Here is a 23,213-nt window from a genome sequence, read left to right as displayed (position 1 = left end):
TGTGTGTGTGTGTGTGTGTGTGTGTGTGTGTGTGTGTGTGTGTTACACAAACCAAGAAATTTGGGGTAGCAACACAGTCACTCATCAGCTTTGAATGAAGAATATCTATTACATATTCTTTTATTCTTTTTCGCTATTTCTACATGCATTCACGCATAAACACATAATCATCACTGTTTCATTGTTTTAATCTCTACTTTTCCAAGCAAAGTAATATTTTCCCATTTCAGGGCATGTTTTCATGGAAGATCGGAAGTGAATTTTAACACTTGCATGTCAGCGACACTTATTTGCAAATATGATGCAATGTCAAGACTTGTGGGGTGGGGCATAAACACATAACTCCATATACATACATATAGAGACTGGATTTTTTTCAGTTTCCATCTATGAAATCCACTAATGAGGCTTCATCAACCTAGAACTATGCTGAAAGATAGTGAGCCCAAAATTGTGTCAACAAGAAGCAAAACTTCTTAATTACACAATCATGCCTGCACAATACATATACTGAATAAATAAACTCTACAGTCAAATATTTAATTACTTGTTGCACTTCAATTTGCCATGATGAGTTCATGAGGAGTTAAACTGAAGTATAATGGCTGCAGTGACATTTACTATATCAATATAATCACCTTGCTTTCTAGTTATAGAGTTCTCTATCAAGGCTGAGAGATATTACCTTAAACAATAAACTAAGAACCATTGTCATTTTACTGTCTATTTTTCTATGCCTGCATGGAATGGAAGGAGCTTATTGAGGCAGGTTGGATATCCTTCCTGCTGCAAACCCTTACTTGTTTTCAAATAAGGTAATATTTCCTCATGACCAGCTATGTTTCAACAGAACAATGAAAATAAACAGCGTTCATTCACAAAAATAATATCATGTCAAGACGAGACACAAATATACACACACTCACACATGCATCAATCCACACATACATATTTATATACAAACATACATATACACACGCATATATTAACCATCTTTATGTTTCTAACATGTTTTTTCTTGTTTTCGCATTGTCTAGTGTCCTTGTTTTTTTAAAGATATATTATGTATAAACAGAGCCTGAAAAATTGCTTGGAGATACATGGCATATAATTATGCTTAGTATCATAACAACATGAACTATTATCAGCTCTTTCAGTTGTGTATGAAATTGATATACATATGTATGTATGTGTGTGTGTTTTTACAGATATGCTTCATTTGTGTGTAATGAAAAATTTAATGGAACTGAAGGGTTAACTATTTACTAGATGTAAATAAAGCAATCTTATTTATGACAATCACTTCTTTAATCCTTTTTTATTCCATGCTAATGGAAACAAGGGCTTATAACATTGTTTGTTGGTGCTGGTGTTGCTATTACTATTACTACTGCTGCTGCTTGAGTTAAGATAGTTGTTTCTTAAATATTTCTTAGGTATTTATTGATCCATTTTTTTAAAAATCCTATAATCTAAATTTGGGAACCAAGAGGGAGGGAAGAAAGAAGATGAATGCTTGTGCTTGTGCATGTATGTAAACATGTGTCTATATATATATATATATATATATATATATATATATATAGATAGATAGATATATAGATACATATATATTTATATGTATACACGTGTGTGTGTGTGTGTGTATCAAGAGAGGGAGAGAGAGAGATAAAAGGAGGAAGTGAGGAAGAGAGAGTAAGAGAGAGTGTGAATGAATGAGTGAAAGATCGTTACAAGTTGGATTAAGAGATTGTAGAACATGACAGTTTAGAAGAGGAAGATCATTGATATTTTAATCTACTTACTGAAAAACCACTCCTTTGCTTCATAGTGACATTAAAATAAAACTATTCTGGTATACATATATACACTGAAAGCTTGGACTTGGTGATAATATCAACAGTTTTTCATTACTAAATTTGAAAATAGGATGATGATGATGATAATAATAATAATAAATTACCTCTAGTGATACTTACTTGGCGGTCTTTAGCTCAGTGTTTGTTACTGATGTGGCAAATGACTGCGTACCAAATGTGAATTGAGCCCCTGAAGTTTGAGGTTCAATCTTTGAGATAGTATAATCAGCTACTGTCATAGCAGTGATTCGATCAGCATCCAAGGTTTCACTTTCCGAGGTATGAGTAGCTCTGAGACTGGAAGGCGCATCGGAATTTTTATCAGGCTTATGAGCTTTACATGGCAATTCATCAACAGCACTCTCATCTAAAACCCCCCACAAAACACTTGTACCACTCATGTTGGGAGTTAATGAGTTGGCATCTATCGTTTCCAGGTTCAGGTTTTCAGAGCGCTGAATCAACGAGGCCTGTGTATCTGCATCTATAATGAGGTTATTGGGAGATGACGGAGAATCGACTGGTGGTGTTCCAGGACTTGATAATGAACTCACACTGGTTTTCTCATAATCTCTCAAATTAATTATAACCACACTATCATGAGGGTTTTTATAATCAGATGAAGATGACTGCAAGCTGCCTCCTAAGTTGTCCATAGATGACATGTAAAAATCATTGCCCCCTCCAAGAAGGCTATCAACCTGCGTTTGCAGCGTGTTCTGTGGTAAAATATCATTGGTGTCAACTGTTCCCAACAAAGAATCATTCACATCAGATATGTCTTGGAAACTCTGCAAACCATTTGTTGGAGTCAACTGAAAGGCAGTATCTGAACCAGATACTGTAATAAACTCAGGAGTTGCTACCAATCCTGATGACACTGGATTTGCTCGATTTCCTAGTGACTCTGAAAAATTCAAATGCAAACTAATAATTTATCAAAAATTAGAAACATTATCATTCGCTATATTTTAAATATATATCTTTTTTTGAATTGTTTTGTTATGTTTCGGGGACTTTTTTTATTTCGTCTTACACCATGAAAAAAATATAAGTTTTTCTTCTCTAATGAGTGTAATTAAATAAGCCTTACCTGAAGCTTCTGTTACAGAAGTTTTATTCAGGGAACGTTCAAAAGTTAGGCTTTCTGATATGAAAGGTAGATGACAATCTGAAAATATATCAAAGAAGAGAAAGGGGAAAAAAACATCACGGAAATCTAAGATTTATCTAAAGGAAGAGAACAACAAAACATTATAATGCAAGATTGCCAATTAATCACTAAAGATTCATCTAAAATATTTTCAGTATAGGGAGAAGCTATTTTGCAGATTTTGTATAAATCCCAAAAATTTTACCAAGGTATGAAGTCTTATTATAGAAAAATGAAGGTGATGATGATGATAGTAATGATAATATTAATAATCCTTTCAACTATAGGCATAAGGCCTGATTTTTTTTAGCAGAAAGGGGGGGGGGGCTAGTCAATTGCATCAACCACAGCAATTTTGAAGGGAATGCGTTAGTTGATACTACTGACCCTGGTTCAAGACCTGTACTTTACTTTTTTTGACTCCAGAAGGATGACAGACAGTTGATCCCAACAGGATTTAAACCGAAAGGACAAAAATTCCTAAGATCATAAACTTGGTAGAATTGGGTATAATAATTGACCTTAGTACTTGAATGATTTTATATTTTATTGGATTCACAGCTTTAGATTAAAGTTTTGTCATTCAGACTTCTAATTTTTGAGTTCTTTATTCTAAGTGACCTCACCATGTTCCGTTGAACTTGTCACTGCAAAGAATACACATACCCATTCATGCGCACACACACATACATATATATTCACACATACATATCTATATACACATGTTTGTACATAGATACACACATACATGCACACACACACAGATATCTACTTACAAATACACACACATGGCATAATCTTTGGATAAATGTTCTAATGACAATTCCAATTGCAAGAGATAGTGTTGGAAAGAGTTGGGTAATCAAAAGGTGTACTAGCAGCAAGTTCCTACACAAGAGGCTTCACCTCTTCTGATGCTTCACAGAAATTTGCTTGCATAGAGCTATGGTAAAAAATAAGCTGCCTTTAACATTGTTGATGGAAAAGCTGAAAGCATCAAAAATTCACTGTTACATTATGCTGCATGATTCTGTAAATCCCTATTGTTTATGCATGCCAACCTATAACTGCTGTCAGCGTCTAACTTGTACATAATCTTTGCCTAATCTTCTGCATGTTCCAATTTCAGTATATGTACCACTGAATCTCTCTAAAATCACATCTCACTATCTTAAGAAAGAGAAGGAATTCATTCATTCATTTCAATGTCTATTATTCTGTGCTAACATGGTTTCAACAAGTATATATTACCAAGGCTCTGTTTTACAACTGGGTACTCTTTAGTCATTAACCCTTACCTGTTTTTCAAGTAAGCAAGTAAGGGCTCTCTTATTTCACATTTCTTTGAAAGAGCAGTGCCAGCAAAATTTGTTGATAGTGGAAATGACAGCAATGCCAATGCATGCAGCACAGCAATTTTCAGAAACACAAATGTAATCTAACACATAAACACATGTGCATGCAGACACCCCGCCACCTACATGCACATGCCCACATAGTTAGCTACACAAACACACACACATACACATACACGCAGTCTCCATCTACTAAATTCACTCACATGGCATAGGTCAGCTTAAGGTTATAAGAAGACACTTGCCCAAGGTGTTGCACACGATGGGACGGATCTCAAAACTATGTGGTTGCAAAGCAACCTTCTTGACCAAACAGCCATGCTTGCACCCAAGTCTGAATTAAAGAAGGAATAGTCGTGGCTGGAATATCTTTGATCATAGGTCCCCTAGCAAAGCTAAAAGAAAGGATACATTGCAAGATATAATTCTGAATACATGATGTTATGTCTGAATAGAAGACAGGACAGACATAGCTGACATGATTATGTCATAGGTCTGCTGCCTCTGATCTCATTTACTGCTAAAGAACACAACCTACTCCTAATTTTTCTTAGTGATTTCCCAGAGAAATGACAAGTTTTGAGTTACAATTCTATGGTGCTGAATCAGTATATATTAACTAATGCTATAGACTATTTTTGGCACAACTGCACTAAATAGTACCAGACAAATAAGCATACCAGTACCATTTTCGTTCCTATACTATATTTAAGCAGTTTAACATTTTATTAACATCAACAACTTCAAACACACACACACACAACATGTAAAACAGAGTAGCACTTGCATACTTCAACTACTAGTAATTTAAGGTGGAAGTGGCCATGGCAGTAGCAGTGGTGATAGAAGAATAGTAATGGAAGTTGTGCTTGTAACAGTGTGCGGTGGGTGGGGGTGGGGGGCACAAAACAAAAGAAGACTGAAAATAGTTTTTCAAATAAATAAATAAATATATAGATAAATAATAGCCAGGCTAAAATAGAAAGTATTTTTAAATGGCAGTCTGTAGATTGTGCAAGGTCACTCTAACTGAGTATGTTTATATGTACCCAGTTAGGTTATATTGTAGAAGGTTGCATATGTTGAACTTAGGTACAGTTGTACATTACATTATCTGAGAGTGAAAATAGTTTACTGTTGGTTTTCGTCACTGTTGTTGCTGTTTTAATCCTTTTTATATCTTGTGTTTTCAATATGATGGGTAGGATAATTCTTCTAATTCATAAATGTTCTTGAAGCGCTGATGGAATTGTTTCATAGTTGGGTGACCCATGTAATATATTATTATAGCTTAACCCAAGGTTAGCCGTGATTGGATAGACCTATGATCAAAGACATTCCAGTACTGACCATCACAGATGGTTATGTGTGATTTGAGTGAGATTTGGCAAATGACTACACAGATCCTGCCTCATTCTTTTTATCTATTTTTTGATTAGTTGATATGTGAAGAAATAAGCTTACATAAACTGAGTGAAGATCCTTCAACACAATTGTTGTGTTTACTTTTTTTATATTTGTTATACAGTCTCTGAAGATTTGATGATATAACTTGTTCATAAGGTATTTCTTTACATGACATATTATTGTTAATGAAATATGTGTAAGAATACACTGAATAAATGTAAAAATTTATTTCCATACTTGTTGTCTATATTATATACCATATTTTCCAGTGTTTAAGCTGCTATTTTTTACCTGGGAAATTTAAGTGTGCAGCTTATAGAAAGATGCACCTAATGTGTGTATTTTTACAAGTTTCAGGAGGAAAATAATTTGTGTATGGAGATCAACTGATTCCACTGATTTTTTCAGAGGAAAGGTCAGTTGGTGAACAATGTGAAGGACTACTGCTACAGTACATTGGTGCCTGGAAGAAAACAAAGCATATTTGTTTTGTTCTACCTTCATACTTTGGTAATATTATTTTTAATCTAATAAAGATTTTAATATTGACGAAATGTGTTTGTTGTTGACTATAATAAGATAAAATCGTAACAATAACAATACATCTCATAGTTGTAAAATGAGGCATTTTGAAACTTCATACACATCAACGACAAAAAAGACAGCTGCGGACCCATAGCTCCATAGATATTTTAAACACCAATGAGCTTTAAACACCAGTGTGCTTTAAACACCAGTGTGCTTTAAACACTGGTGTGCTTTATGTGTGGATAAAACCAAAGTATTCCCCAAATTCGGCCCTACGGCTTAAATATGATGCACTTTATCGACCAGAAAATATGGTGTTTCATTTTTGTATTTGGTTTACAAGATTCTTGATGTGAATTCATGAGTTGAAACAAATTTTGTGTCCTAGGTGGTTCATTATGCCATTAATAATAAACACACACTGGTTCAATATCACTTCTTTATTGTTAATCAATTGGTTAAATATCTAACCAACTAATTGATCATTTGCTTAATGTGTTGTGTTGGTTAGACAACCAGTCGGTTGTTTGTCACTATTTGCAACCTAATCTATGACATTCCTCCTCTCTTCAAGGTTTGCCTTGAGTCTGTCTGAGAGTTGGCCTTATGCCTGTGTATATGTATGCATGTGTGTATGTAGATATGTGGTTACTTCCAAGAATGGGGAAGGGTGAGAGTAACCAAAGAGTGTTTCTGTGGTTGTTTGTGTGGTTATGTGTGTGGTTAAGTGTGTACTCTCATGTGACAGCTTGTATATGTGTTTGTGAGTATGTGTGCACCGGTCATCTATGATCTCTTTAAGGGTTCAGCCTTTTTTCAAGGTCAGTTCAGCCTCAGACCTGCTAGGATTTGCTTGTCATCCCATAATGATTTTTGGTTGTAGTTCCTTACATGGGGAAGGGAATGGAGAAGAGCATGTGTGTGTGTGTGTGTGTGTGTGTGTGTAGTCTAGTTGTGTATTTGAGTCAGTTCTGTGAGTGCATATGTTTGTGTGAATGTGTGAATGTTTGCTTATGTGTGCATATATACCTGCTTGTTTGTAGTATAGCTGTTTTTTTAATAGACAAGCACCTGTATGTATATCTGCACGCATGTATGCATGTGCACCTGTGTATGTCTGTGTATCTATGTGTGGTGTGTGTATGTGGGCGTGTGTGTTCGTGTGTGCGTGTGTGTGTGCACGTGCATGTCTGCATGTGTGCATGTGTAACCAAAGAGTATGCATATTCATAAGTTACTCTAATCCTTCCCTTCTCTTGTAAGCAACTACACATCTACATACACACATACAGGCATAAGACAAGTTCTCAGATTCAAGGCAGACCTTGAAGAGAGGAGGCATGTCATTGATAAGGACTTTGACAAACAAACAACTGGTTTATTGTTTAAGCAATACATTAAGCAAACAATCTATTAGTTATTTGGGTAGATTATTTACCGATTGACTAACAATAAAGAAGTGATGTGTGTGTGTATTATAATTGGCATAATGACCCTCCCAAAACACAACGATATACATAAATGTATACATACAAATCTATTCTCTTCTCTCTATCTACTTACCCCTACCAGTACGTACTCAAAATTACATTCATACTACAAGACCCCTTTGAAAGTAAAAGTAAAAATATATGTAAGATGTTACAGTTGCAGTTCCATTATCTAAGCACATGGAGCTTATGTCTCCACACTATCCACTTGTAATAATAAAATATGAACTCCTATTGGAATCTACATACCATGGACAAGAGGCATTTCTACCCATTCTACACAGCACTTTCCTTAGATAATGGAACTGCAACTGTAACATCTTACATATATTTTTACTTTTGCTTTTATTCTCTTATATTTCCTTTATATTTCTTATATCTATCATTTTGCAAAATAACTCCTTATACTGAACTCTACTATTTCCCTCTGGTTTACTCGCTCATATCACCTTGTTGTCTCATTTTATTTAGCACACACACTTCTCTTGACTCTTACTCTCTTTCTCTCTTCTCTCTCCTACCCACCTTCTCCTTCCCCCCTTCACCATCAACTCTCCCTCATAAGCCCACCCCACCCCTACACATTCCAACCCCACCTTCCCTATCCTTCCCATCCCACCCCATCCCTTACATCCACTTCCACATACCCCACCTTTACCCCCACCCTCAGCCTAACTCACATGCCACCCTTGCTTTCCCCCACTCTTGCCCACCCCACCTTCCAACACCATCACACTATACTATACACCACTACACCATAACACACAACGCATCACATCACAACACACCACCACGCACACACACCAGCACTGACTAATTCCGAGCCCCACATTTTCACACCTACACATATACGCATGCACACGTCAAGATCACCAGCCTTCTTTCACAAGCACATACGAACTCTCTTACACACACACATACACACCTTCGTTTTGGGATTACTACTACTTTATTATCTCTTCCTAACTCTCTTGGGTGACCCTTCTGTCTGGCATTCGCCATGATAGATCGCTAGCCACTACACATTCCTTCTTTTACTCTCCGTGTTTCTCTCCTTGTTTCTTTCTGTGGAAGAGCGTAGGCTCGAAATGTTAAAGACTTATTCACTTCTCGAGCGTTATACTAATACATCTGTTTGTTTTCTACACCACCTGCCTTCGTCTTTTGTTTTTTTGTGAATTCTCCCCTGTGTATGTATATATATATATATATATACAGGGGATAATTCACAAAAAACATATATATATAGTAGTAGGAATTAGAATTGGGTGGAATACATTCAAGGAGCTATTACTGCTGCTACAATAAAGGGATTCTCTCTCCAAGCAAAGAGTATATTTTATAATGCTTGGGTATGAACTGTAATGTTGTGTGGTGGTGAAACATAAGCACTGAATGCAGAGAATGTGTGTAGATTGGAAAGCAACAAAATGTGTATGGTCTGCTGGATGAGTAATGTCAGTGTGCATGAATGATGAGGCACAGATAAGGAAAGAGTAAAATTAGGTGTAAAAGAAATCAGATGTAGTGTGCAATAGAGATGGCTATGCTGTTGTAGACATGTAATACAGAATTGTTTTAATGGTTACATAAAGCATATCAGATAAAGAAAGACTATGCCTAAGGAAAAAAATGATGAGATGGTCATTGCTAGAATACATTTAATTATAGGTCAGTGAAATCATGGCTGCCCTAGGGATAAGCAGCAATAACAGCCATCCATACTAATGTGGCAAATGAATGTAAAACAGAAAAATAAGATAAAGTTTTCTTTCTTATTTTCTTTTTCTTTATTCTATTTTGTAAGTACCATACTTTTTATCAGCTACTGTTTGTCAATAGGATTGCCAGATTATAGCTGGCAAATGAAATCAATGTGAAGTATCAATCCAGTTCTTAGCAATCACTATATGTTTTTGTTGTTTCCTTAAGTTTTTATTCGAAAACTCCTTGATATCCTTCAACCAAATGCTCACCATTAAGCTAAGTTTCAACTCTGCAACTTCTATTATTAATACAATAATTCCAGTTGCTTTGAACTTGTCAACACTTGAATATTTTTTCTGCCTCATTCCCCCCCCCCTCTTTCCTTAAACTCTGCTTTACCACTTTCTTTTTGCTATAGAACATACAGTAAACAAACTGCTGCTAACATGTAGTCACAATGTGGCTTTAATTTTACAGGTGGTAACTACTGTAAAATCTCTACTGTGTAATTAACTTAGTGTTACCATACTTAAGAAAGGAAGCATTAAAAGGTTAACTAGAAATAATTATGTCGAGAGGAAAAAAAAGAAATTTTAATTAGTCAATTACTAATATCAATTTCATTATTTTGGCAAGTGCAAGAGAAAAACTAGGCAGTTATTGGTCTTATGACATCATCAGTAAGACTACGTCCTACTTTTAAAATAGTGGTGAAATAGTAAAGTATAATTGTTTAGAGGAGATGCATCCCTGAATTATTCATTCTCTACCATATAGCCTGGCGCTGTCATGTTGTCACTAGTCTGAAGTTAACTAAACTAACTAAAGTTTACATATTCACTTCAGTTATATCATGATAAATCAGTTACATGATAACACTACCTCTCCCTCTTTGTCTTGTTTGTGAACACGACACAAATACAATGAACAGCTAACAATGAATTAACATTTTTGACATATTTCAGATTTTATCCTGTTCTATGGTTTTATATCAATTTAGTTCATTTTCTTATGAGTTATTGGAGCAACTATATTTACAGTTGGTTGTCTTTTCCATATCAGTGATAAGACACTGAACTCAAATATCTGTCCATCTAACTGTAAATAGTTGATTGTAAAATAAAAATTAGTTACTCTGTAGAACAGTGCTTCTCAAAGTGAAAGACACTGTTCCCATGGAGGAGTGGGGAGCCAAGAAAATTTGGCATGCTACTGTGAACAGAGGGGACAGAAGGTGAGAGCAATAGATTTGTCAGCATAATTTTCAGGTCTTTGTTTTCTATATAAATCTTAGCATTTTAAAAAAATTATATGCAATTTAATGATAAACTGCTTGCTAGCCATAAACACATCAACAATAACATTAATGGTTTTAAATTTTGACACAAGGCTAACATGGTGGTGGTGGTGGTGGGGTGCAGGGGTTAGTACTTATTTTACTAACCCTGAAAACATGAAAAGTGAAGTTTGCCTTGGTGGAATTTGAACTCAGAACATAAAAAGCTGGAAAACATCAATAATAATATCAATAGACATCAAAATGTTGTGGTGTTGTGGTAAGTAGTCGCCCACATCAAACTTGTAACCAGAAGTAATTATGCTGGCCTGATATTACATACATGGCATGATCAATAAGTATCCGGACTGTGCCACTGTTATGAAGTCACTTGTCACAGATTGACCTTGAACCCTGATGTGCATGTGCACTAAGTTTTAACATTCTAGCTCACTTCACTTGTGTACATCAATGCTTGGAAGGAATGTGTGTAGCATGTGATCATTGCACTGACCATAACAGAAAGATGAGCAGAGAATCTGCATCAAATTTTGCCAAAAGCTTGGCAATACCAGCCCAGAGGCCTAATCAAACTTTTTAAAAAGTTTACATCATTCTCAACACAATCAAGGGGATCTTGTGCAACTGAAACCCGAGTGTCTTTTTGGTCAGCTGAAAGCAGTTTTGGCAGACACATGTCTCATACCCAAATCTTCAGTGATAATGGACTGAACTGAACCATAACTAATCTGCACATCCTCTGATAACTCATGAATGGTAATTCAACAATTTCTCTGCACAGCTGCATGCACATCTGCAATGTTTTTTCTCAGTTCTGCTGTTTGTGGTTTCCCAGAACATTCATCAATATCGATATTTTTCGGCCATCTTGGAAATGTCTGAACCACTCGTACACTAGTGTGCGCCTCATACTCTCCTCTCCATACACTTCTGCAACTTTGCGTAGGCCTCTGAGCAGGTATCACCATGACAACTTTCTCTGTCATGGTCAAAGCAATGATCATATGCCACACACCTTCCTTACAAGCATTACTGTAAACAACAGAAGTGAAGTAGACCATTAAAATTTAGTGCACATGCACAGCAGAGTTCAAGATCAATCTGTGCCAAGTAGCTTCACTTTGCATGCTTTAGCTTCATTACTATGGCAACAGTCAGGATACTTATTGATCAAACCTCATATATATACACATTAAAAATGGTATGAAATGATGTTGCATCATAGCATGGAGACATTGAAAGAGAGTTGGTGAAAGAAAAGGTAAGATAGTTAAAACAGTTCTAGAATATTGTCACCCTTGTAACACTGCCAAGTTGTTTGTTTTATTGGGGTTTTTTTACTAGCTTGTGCTGAGTTCATCTTCTGTTGGTATGGCCAACAGAGGAGTTAGAGATCTAAAATTTTTAACTTAACTCGAAATATACCACATGATAATGAAGTCTTCGGTAGTGCCCCTATAAACCAATGAGCTAGGAGACTCACAATCAATAAAGCTATATATAGTGGGCTAATAAGGGTGCCGGAGGCGCAATGGCCCAGTGGTTAGGGCAGCAGACTTTCGGTCAGAGGATCATGGTTTTGATTCTCAGACCGGGCATTGTGTGTGTTTATTGAGCGAAAACACCTAAAGCTCCACGAGGCTCCAGCAGGGGGTGGAGGTGACCCCTGTTGTACTCTTTCACCCCAACTTTCTCTCACTCTTTCTTCCTGTTTCTTGAGTAAAGCTGCGATGGACTGGCATCCCGTCCAGCTGGTGGGGAACGCATACGCCATAGAAAGTGGGAAACTGGGCCCATGAGCCTGACTAGGCTTTAGAAGGGCGCACAAAAAAAAAATAAATAAAAAAATAAGGGTGCCTCTACACAGTCTCTCAACCTGCTAGAAACTTTAAAGCAAATATCTCTCAAATCACACCATAATACCTTGAGAAAGGTTACATGCAATGTCTTTGCTGAAATGGAACTGACCTTGACATAAACAACAACAACAACAACTACAAAGTAGAAATGATGTAGCAGACTGTATAAGGCAAGTAGAGTTGTGTACTTTGTCTAATTTTCTAAATACAATGGCCAAAGCATGGTTAGAAACCCTGACACATTTCCTACTACTACTACCACCACCACCTCCTCCTACTACTACTACTACTACTACTACTACTACCACCACCACCACCCATATAAAAGTGAAATAAAAACTGGATGTGTGTGTGCGCACAGATGTTTCCAACTAAATAACTGAACAGCCATTGAAAAACTTGTGTGGTTACATTATCTGTTAGAAGCAGCTGCCAAATCTCTGTCAAATCGCAACCTGTCATCTTTAAAACTTTTGAATTTAAAATTTAAACACTTTAATAGTGGCTGTTTTTGAATGGGTCGATGTTGAGAGAGTTAAAAAAGAAAGAACTCCTTGGATAATGCAATCAATTCTAGATACACCAAATCTAAATAAAAGATAGGATGGTCATGACAGGAATGCCTTTGATCATAGGTCACCTCAATCAAAGATGACATAGGGCTGCACAACAACAACAATTAAGTAGATTGAAGAGATTAATTTACTGTATCTATGGACACACAGTAATTAACTCATGACTTAATACTTTAACCTAGTAATTAATGAATTATACAGACAAAAAGGAATATTATCGACATGATTAAATTCTATTGAAATAGTTTTAATAGATTGAAATAAATAAATAAATAAATAAAAGCTTTCCTCTATATAAATATTGGAATAATTATTTTCTTTCTTTAATTACATTTATGACATTTTGTGTGAAATTATATAAGACAGAATAGAAAACTGGAAAAGTAGAACTTCAAATGGTACAATTTAAATTAATATTAGATCTACAGTTATTTTAACTCCTAATGAATAGATAAATTACAAAAATGTTAAAGAGGTGACATACACATATAGTGATATGTTTTCTTATTTTACTGGCCCAAATAAAAGGTCATAGGTTGTGGTTAATTTATAATGGAAAAATAAACAAAAGCTACTTTATCTGTAGAAAATGATAATAGACCAAAGTGAGTAATAAATTAAGCAACGCTATCAAATTAAAATACATAAATTAGTGATTAATATGAATCACACATTTTGAGAATATTTGTGTAAAGGAGGTTCTAAAATAGCAGTTGAGATAGAAATTAGTAAATTATTTAATTCACAAAATATAATTAATGCCTCCTGAGATGAGAAAGATAAATAAATGAGGTAGCTGCCTGAATGTTACAAAAAAGAATGGTTATTTAAAAACGAATAGTACAAATGTAGCCAGTGGATAGTAGGCTAGCTAAAGTGCTGATCATGTGACTGACAGTTCATGTGTTCAAACCAAAACCATTGCACTGTGCTCCTAAACACAGGCGACCTAATTGCCAGCTACATGCAGTCTGACTAAAAACAATTTAAACCAAAAACTAAAAGAAAAGGAGAAAACTTTATGTGCAAGCAACTGGTTCCTTACATACTCATTCACTCTATTAGAAATAGTACCCAAATCTCCCTCAACTCATTCACTACCATCTCAAAAAAAAGGTAAGATATATTGCATAGTATAGTCATGAATACACTATCTAAATGGGCAGACTGGTGGCCATGGCTGAAATGACTTTCTTCATAAGTCTTCTTAACCAAATCTGATCAGGGGCTACACATCAACTATGTATATGTCATATGTCTGCTCAACCAAACCTGGCCTAGGGCTACACAACAACTAGTATAGTAACTATAGCTACAGCATCAACAAGTCTGTGAGGGAACATCTTTACTGTTGCTCAACTAGCTAGAAATGGTAGTCAAATCTCCCTTAGACCACACTATTGTATTAGATAAAGAATAATACAAATTGAACAATGCAAGTCTTAGATATACATGAAAGAGAGAATGGTCATGGCTAGAATGCCTTTAATCTTAGATTTGCATCATAGTGTATCTTGGACTACATTATCCAATGTATCTCATTTTTGTTAACTATATAGAAGTTCCCACATTGGTTCGTTGACTTTAGAAGAATGAAATTATTTATGAATTCCCATATCATCCTTGTATAGGAAAGCGTGCTAATTATCTTTGTACTGTTGTAAGGGCCCTACTGAGTTTTGAACCATAACTCTCAGATTTACTCAGCTTGGAACAACAACCTACTGTATCACCAGCAAAGGAAAAGAGTTGCCATAAAAGGTATTAATACCTATGCGAATATGCCTTGAATAATCAACATTGGCCAACTTATAGTTAATGTCATAAACTTCAAAAGAAGCATGCAAGTTTTGCTGCCAAATAGTTATTCCCAGAGTTCTGGAAAATGTGGCTTACAGTTATAAAAAGCTGGCAGATTCAAACTCAGACTCAGACCTGAGAGCCACACAACTGTCTAAACAAATGTTACTTTGATCAGTGAATTGGTCTCTTGCCCTCTTTCACTTTTTCATATTTAACATGCTTATGTTGTATTTGACAAAAGGCACTAACCTTAAGTTGTAGCATTGAATAACACACAGATTATTTGCTGTGGTTTGAATTCCTTCTATTTAGTTCATCTTCAGTGGCTATGCCCTACCTTCATAATATAATCAAGCATGTTGAATTACAGAAGACTTCTAACAATTATATTTGCTATTTCATGAATGTTATTCCATTGAATTATTTATATGTACACATGAAAATGATGTCGGTTAATAAAATATGAAAGCTCAAATAAATATTAGCGTGATCATAGTTGTCTTCACATGCAACCGACTTAGACAGTAAACTACCAATGAAGAATATATGACTAACCACCACCATAAAGTACCATTTGGATTATAGTTTTGTTACTGTTGAAGTATGTAATGCTATACAATTAAGCACACAATGATGAATTGCTTCGTGAGTTCATTACATATCTATATAGGGTAGGCTGCAAATAAATTTCTGAATGACATCAACAGCAACTACCATTAAGAGCCAAAGAAGGAGCTTTATGGGGTTATTTGACCTGGTAAAAATAGCAACCAAATTCCCTCAAATTACATCTGTACTGTTTTAAGTAAAGTGGGAAACAGACACATTAGAGAATAGAACTTTAAATGCTCTTAAAGCGATAGGACAGCTGGAGTACATTTGATAATAGGTCTGCTTAGAAAAAGCTGAGTTGGAAGTAAGCAACAATAACTATTACAAATATCTCCACTTGACTGAATCATAATCTCACAGTTGTTACTGCTGCTAATTAGAGCAAATACAAATTGTTTAGTTAAACATGATCAATAATTAAATTTTCCGCTTCTAATGGCAACAACATTCTGAGGTTTTACTGACAGAAGAATTAGAAATGCCCTGCTCTTCCTTGTGATAAACCAATTTAGTTCAATATTGGGATTTTAGAGTCATTATTTGCTGACACAGACTGTCACTAGTTTCTTTGGATCCTGTTATTTACAGATTATACTTGACTCTATTGATTATAATATTCTTTTATCCTACTGATTATTGTATCCTTTGTGGAGGCGCAATGGCCCAGTGGTTAGGGCAGCGGATCCGCGGTCATAGGATCGCGGTTTCGATTCCCAGACCGGGTGTTGTGAGTGTTTATTGAGTGAAAATGCCTAAAGCTCCACGAGGCTCCGGCAGGGGATGGTCGCGAACCCTGCTGTACTCTTTCACCACAACTTTCTCTCACTCTTTCTTCCTGTTTCTGGTGTGCCTGTAATTCAAAGGGTCAGCCTTGTCACACTGTGTCACACTGATATCCCCGAGAACTACGTTAAGGGTACACGTGTCTGTGGAGTGCTCAGCCACTTGCATGTTAATTTCACGAGCAGGCTGTTCTGTTGATCGGATCAACTGGAACCCTCGACGTCGTAAGCGACGGAGTGCCAACAACATATTGTATCCTTTAATCCTTATCTTTTTAAGGAGGAGTCTGTATATTCTACCTGGTTTCTCAACAGATTCCAGAGACTTATAATCAGCCAGTGATCCTTTGGGTCCAGAATTCCCAGCACACTAAGAAATCATATAACACTTTCACCAGAATTACTATCACCTGCTACTACAGTTTCTGATTAGAACGAGTAACAGTTACTGAGGCGTCATTATTTCAATGTTTCATGCCTATCTCAGTTGGTGCTCATCATATCTGGCAGGTGGAATACATTATGATTGATGCCTGAACTTTATGTTTTCTAAACATGATACTAAATCTATCATTGGTTTAAGCTCATTTTTTTTGTCTTGTTTTCATTTTTTTTCACCACCACCTTCCTTCAATGAGACAATAGATTTTTACTAAAAAGTTTGATAATATATTCTCCCTGCCACCACACATACTTAAACAGCTGATATATCTACAATTTATAAGCAATAATCACACACACACATACACACACACACATACACACACACACGCTTATATGTGTGTGTGTGTGCGTATACATATACATCATATACACATAAATACACATACATGATGATTAGTTAAAATACAAGGTTAAAGGCAATGTTTATAATTCTTAAATCAAAATGGTCAAAGTATTTGACCTTATGTGGTATTTACACAAAAATATTCTATTCCTTATAAATATTTATAAAATATCATTTTGGAGAGATTCATTTCCATCATATTAGTCTCTACATTTTATTTCTCAAAACATTTCTTCTCACATTCTCTCTCTCTCTCTCTGTCTCTCTCACTCTGAAACACAAATGTAAACCAACAATATACAGTCAAGTCAACTCTGTTATTAATATGGTATAAAGAAATCTTCTTGAATGGTAAACCTTATAACTTATACCTACTTCTTCCCATGAAAACTAAGGGACCCTTTACATGATCACTCAAAATAGTAGCTAAATATCACTCAAATCTCATCCTACAGAGAGTAGGCCTCTCATCATAGGCCTGGTCTATCAGGACTTACCCTGGGACTAAACAATTACAAGAACCTTTCAGGTTGAGAGGGTCACTGCAAGATCAAGAAGCAATATTTCATTCCCTAGTGTAAACGCGATGTATAAACCAGAACTGGAGGCTAATATTCAGTACAAATACACACACACAAACACACACACACACACTGATACTTATGAGTACTTCTAACAGAAAATGAACTCAATACATGTGTAAAGTATATATTTTTATTGAGGAAATCGAAGGTACATGTCCTGAACCAACTTATAATAGATAAACTTTTAATTTTTATTATCATAACTACTTGATGATTCCTAGATGAGATGAAACTGGTTAGTTGCTGCAAAGAATTGTACCTTCAGTTTCCTCAATACATACATATACAAGTGCACATGCACACACACATATGACTCGTACTGCTATAAAAGCTGATTACCTGACCACTGGAGACAGTGAATGGATAAAGTCATTAGAGCATTGGGTAGTATGCCCTGCTATATTTGCTATGACTCCCTGCAATCTGAATTCAAATACCATTGAGACCAACTTTGTCTTTCATCCCTTCAAGGCCAGTGAAAAAGTACCAGTCAAAGGTGTTGGACTGCAGAACTGTTAAAGGATTAGGCAAGTTGCCTTACAGTATCTATTCTGGCTCATTCCTTTCTGATAGCAAAGCCTGTGATGACACTAATAACAAGCTGTATTGGTTTAAGTCATTGGTGTTCTTTTGGTTAAATATAAGTAATGTGGAGAAGGGGAGACTTGCATGCTGGAGTACTGCCAGTCTATTTCAAAAACTTTTGCCCAGGCCTGCATATGTATGTACAGATACATCATTAACCTTAATTGATGCACACCATCTCACACACATGCTGCTACTACCTCACCAGCTCTGCCTTTATCAACCAGCTGAAGAAACAAGATAACAATTTGTAGAAACTCTGCATAGTCCCAGAATCATAAGGTAAGTTACCATATCTGTTTGGTATGGACTAACATTTTTCAATTCCATTTCCTATCTGTCTTATAGGCAACAGTTAGACCTCTGAAATCTTTCAGTTTCCTATAGATTTACATCTAAAATACACTCCAAACACAACGTTGTACCATAGAAAGAGAGAGAACTCATACTATAGTGTATTAAAAATATTCCTCAACCACTTTAAAATAAAATTCTTAAAAGCCAAAACTCCAAGAGTAAAATTTTCCATTGTTTACTAAACAATACCTCACACTAATACAAAAGAAAGTCTTCCTACTTGCATGGTTTCTCTTGCTTTTCCTTGATTGTCTGACACAAAGACAGCTATTGGAAAGCTACACAGCATTTATTCCACTACTTGAAGATCTCCCAATAGAATGAAACAAGTGTACACTTGTTGCAGTCAGTAACTTACTAATATGTATGTGTGTATGTTATATCTGTAACTGACAGTATTAATTATATCTGACAATTGCAACTCACATGATCCATCTCAGACTTAGAGTCTCTAATAACACAATAATCTTTCTAAGAAAGCTGTCAATAATTCTCTTGAGATTCTAAGGTGCAAGTTAACTAAGACCATGATACCCTGTAGGCTCAGTCATACCAAACAAGCATTTAATGTAAGGAGAGGATGAAAGAAATAACTGAAGGAATGGATGGAAAAGACTAGAATAAAATTTTTTTAATGGGAAGAAATAAAAGAATGGGGAAAAACAGAAGTAAATCAAAAAGAAAGAAAGAAAAAGGAAGGGATATAGGTAAACAGAGAGAATAAAAGGAAGAGAGGGAAACAGAATAAAAAGAAGGAAGTAAAGGCACATGGAAAGGAAAAAAGGCATGATTCGAAATGATATGAAGAAGAAAGGAGAGGAAAAAAAAGAAAGTTACAGAAATAAATTGTTGGTTCATAGTATTTACCAAAGAAGATTCCATCGAAAGCAAAAGGAAAATGCAAGAAAAGAAAATAAAGAAATGATCCATTGAGCTGCGGAAGATGGTTGATGGGGAGTTAGGAATTTAGTTTCATTGTTTTACTGACAATTGTAAGGAAATTATCCTCCTATAAAGGGTTCTCATTGTTATGTATTGTAGTGCATTAATGACATAGCAGTTCATTGATGACATGACAATGAAAGTTTTCCTGATTAAGAGTAAAATCTCTAGCTATCTTGCTACTCTTTGTCCATCCATTGCATTTTTTGCATGCTTCTCGATCTATTATCCTCAACTCTTCCTTTCGTGATAATAATGTTTTCTAGACCTCTGCTTCTTTGAATATAGCCATAATAGATGAGCTTTTGTCTTTTTCAAAATGTTCAGGAATTGTCTTTCACCTACTTGTTTATAAAAACCATTTATTGTCTGATGATCCTTGTAAGAGACTCATAAGATTCTCCTATACACCTACATTTCAAATGCATTGATTATATTCTCTTCAAATTTGTTCAGAGTCCATTCTTTGCAGCTATAAATGCCAGTTGGTCAAATGGGCATTCACTCTAGCCTTGTTTTTAGTTTGGTTGGGAATTGAGATTGCTAAGATGTGGCAGCTATGAGAGTCGAACACAAAGGTTATCCCATTTGTCATCAGAGCATTGGGTTCAATACCACCCAATCTGAAAAAAACATCTGAAAACCTTAGAGATACCCTACAATCTAGATGTATTGCAAAAGTCAGCATTACTTAGAACTGCACACATATTGTGTAAAGTACTGTCTGTCTGAGGTCCTTGTTGTGACTTGACAAATCAGTACAAACCCCCAGTAGACACAATATCTTCAATCAACAACCTTATGATATACTATACTGTGCAACGTTAACAACAACAACAACAACAACAACAACAATAATAATAATAATAAATAGGTAGGATTGGCTAATGAAAGGAACATTTAAAAAAAGAAACCAAGAGCACTATACTGGCAGCACAAGAACAAGTTTTGGCCACGAACTGGAGGGTGAACCTTAGGAATGAGCAAGTGTCTGCACTGTGCCGTATCTGCAATAGAGTGGATGAAACCATTGCCCATGTCACGAATGAATTCTCTAAACTTACCCAAAACCACTACAAGTTGTGGTGACACGATCAGGTAGCGACAGTGCTACATTGGAAACTGTACGAAAAGTGGGGGCTAGAGAGAGAGGCAAGATGTGATATGAGCACAAATCACAGAGAGTGGCAGAATTGGAGACTAGTCAAATCCTCTGGGATTTCCCAATCCAAAATAGATCAAGTGCTAGAGCATAAAAAACTGGACCTAGTCTAGTGGTGGTGGACAAAGTGCACCACATATGCTATATAGTTGATATTGCATGCCCCTCTGACTCACAAATAGTCAAGAAGGAAGGCGAAAAGATAGATAAATACAAGCCTCTTAAGTACGAAACAGCCCAGCTATGAAAAATGAAGAAGGTCAAGATAGTGCCAACTATTGTTGGGTCCTTGAGAACAGTATCAGAAAGCATCAAGGGGAATATAAGGAAATTGGAATAAAGTGCGTAGCAGAACTGTTACAAAAGGTTTGCCTCCTTGGCACAGTCAGAATAATCAGGAAAGTATTAGATAACTGAAAAGAACAGATAGCATGGTACTGTAGGCTGCAGGTAGCAAGCCCACTATGCATGCAAGACTCCAGGAGTTCCAAAAAAACCTGTGATAAAGAAAAATGATAATAATAATTCTTTCTTTTTTTTTGCCACAAGGGGTAATGGCTGAAGAACATTGCAAGAGTAAATTGCAATAAAGAAGAGAAGCAAAAACAGAAATATGTATGTTTTACAATAATAGCTTTAAAAGTTCAATAAAAGAAAAAAAACAATAGGTATTGTTACTAACCAGAGTTATCACCATTGGAAGCTCTCATGATAACTGCAACTAGGATATCTGAAAAAGACAAAAAGAAAATAAATAAATAAATAAATAAATAAATAAATAAATAAATAAATAAATAAATACAGACATATATATGAATGCAGAAGCTAGCTATCTCTTGAGCATATGCATGTATGCAATATATATATGCACTGCTGCAGTCTAATTACTGAAACAAATATAAAATAATAATAATAATAATTATATATATATATGTCATCATCACTTAATGTGCCATTTTCCATGCAGGCAAGGATTGGACAGTTTAAGAAGAACAGATGGGTGTGAGGGTTCCACCAGGTTCTGTGTCTGCCTTAGCATAATTTCTACAGCTGAATGCCTTTCCTAATGCCAACCACTTAACAGAATGTACTGGGTCCAGGTACAATGTGAATATGAGGCAGAATAGGAATTAGTACAATGATGAAAATAATGATTATGAAAATTATGTAGAGTATGATAATGATAGCAACTATGATCATGACAGCAATGATGATGACGATAACAATGACAAAGACAATGATGATAATGACAGTGGTGATGCTGATGATGATGATTTTGCTGATGGCAATGATTATGAAAAGGATTTTCCCTTGACAACAGAAATGATCTGGTGTATACATAAGTAAAACCATCACTTTTAGCAATTTCTGCTAGACACAACACAAGGAAGCAAACTTCATAAAAAGAGATAATTTCATTTATCTCATTTGTTTTTCTTAAGATGTTGCCAACGGCAGCACTAGCAACAGCAGTAACCTACTGGCGATAAATCAGAAATGATCTGATCTGCCAAAAATTCAATTTTCTCCTCAGAATTTTCTGCACTGCTACATTTATTTTATTTTATTTTATTCTATTTTTTGTTTTGTTGTTGTCTTGTCACACACACTAATGCCTACCTTATCTTCAAACATGCATTTACAAGCACCCCTGTGAGCATGCATTTAATACTACCAAACACACATACATAGACACAAAATGCTGAATTAATGACGTTTGGAGTTGCAGGTCAGATATCTTTACATTGTGCAACTGAAGTGCATTAGACTGATGTCTTGCAACTATGTTATGAGGCTGTACAAAAATATATTGCTGAATTATTTAAATAAAAATAATTGCATATGGAATAAAATTAATTAAAAATAAGATGTTATTAATTCTAGAAATCAATATAGAATGTATGTAAGTGTATTATATTCTTTTATTCTTTTACTTGTTTCAGTCATTTGACTGCAGCCATGATGGAACACCGCCTTTAGTCGAACAAATTGACCCCAGGACTTATTCTTTGTAAATCTAATACTTATTCTATTGGTCTCTTTTGCCAAATTGCTAAGTTACATGGATGTAAACACACCAACATCGGTTGTCAAGCAATGGTGGGGGAACAAATACAGACATATACATACATACACACACACGTATATATATATATATATATATATATACAACAGGCTTCTTTCAGTTTCCATCTACCAAATCCACTCACAAGGCTTTGTTTGGCCCAAGGCTATAGCAGAAGACACTTTCCCAAGTTGCCATGCAGTGGGACTGAACCCGGAACCATGTGGTTAGGAAGCAAACTTCTTACCACACAGTCACGCCTATATAGAGAGAGAATATTTATAAATCACATATAATATATATA

The 23,213-nt window shown here is 35.5% G+C and overlaps 1 protein-coding gene across 3 annotated transcripts in view; it reads right to left on the bottom strand.

The window, feature by feature from the left end:
- The window catches only part of LOC106876878 (nuclear factor of activated T-cells 5), a 231,414-nt gene that overhangs the window by 70,102 nt on the left and 138,099 nt on the right, over positions 1-23,213 (bottom strand). For all 3 annotated transcript variants that reach the window (XM_014925617.2, XM_052968923.1, XM_052968922.1), the window contains exons 4-6: positions 21,527-21,574; positions 2,953-3,030; positions 1,980-2,766 (exon numbers count right to left, since the gene is read on the bottom strand). In XM_014925617.2, the coding sequence (XP_014781103.2) occupies positions 1,980-2,766; positions 2,953-3,030; positions 21,527-21,554 (893 nt within the window). In that variant the 5' untranslated portion in view covers positions 21,555-21,574. The remainder of the gene's footprint in view (positions 1-1,979; positions 2,767-2,952; positions 3,031-21,526; positions 21,575-23,213) is intronic.

This window comes from Octopus bimaculoides, chromosome 6 (genome assembly GCF_001194135.2).
Source record: "Octopus bimaculoides isolate UCB-OBI-ISO-001 chromosome 6, ASM119413v2, whole genome shotgun sequence".
Classification (NCBI taxonomy): Eukaryota; Metazoa; Mollusca; class Cephalopoda; order Octopoda; family Octopodidae; genus Octopus; species Octopus bimaculoides.
Note: the sequence above shows the minus strand (reverse complement) of the source record. Positions and strands in the feature narration are given on the sequence as shown.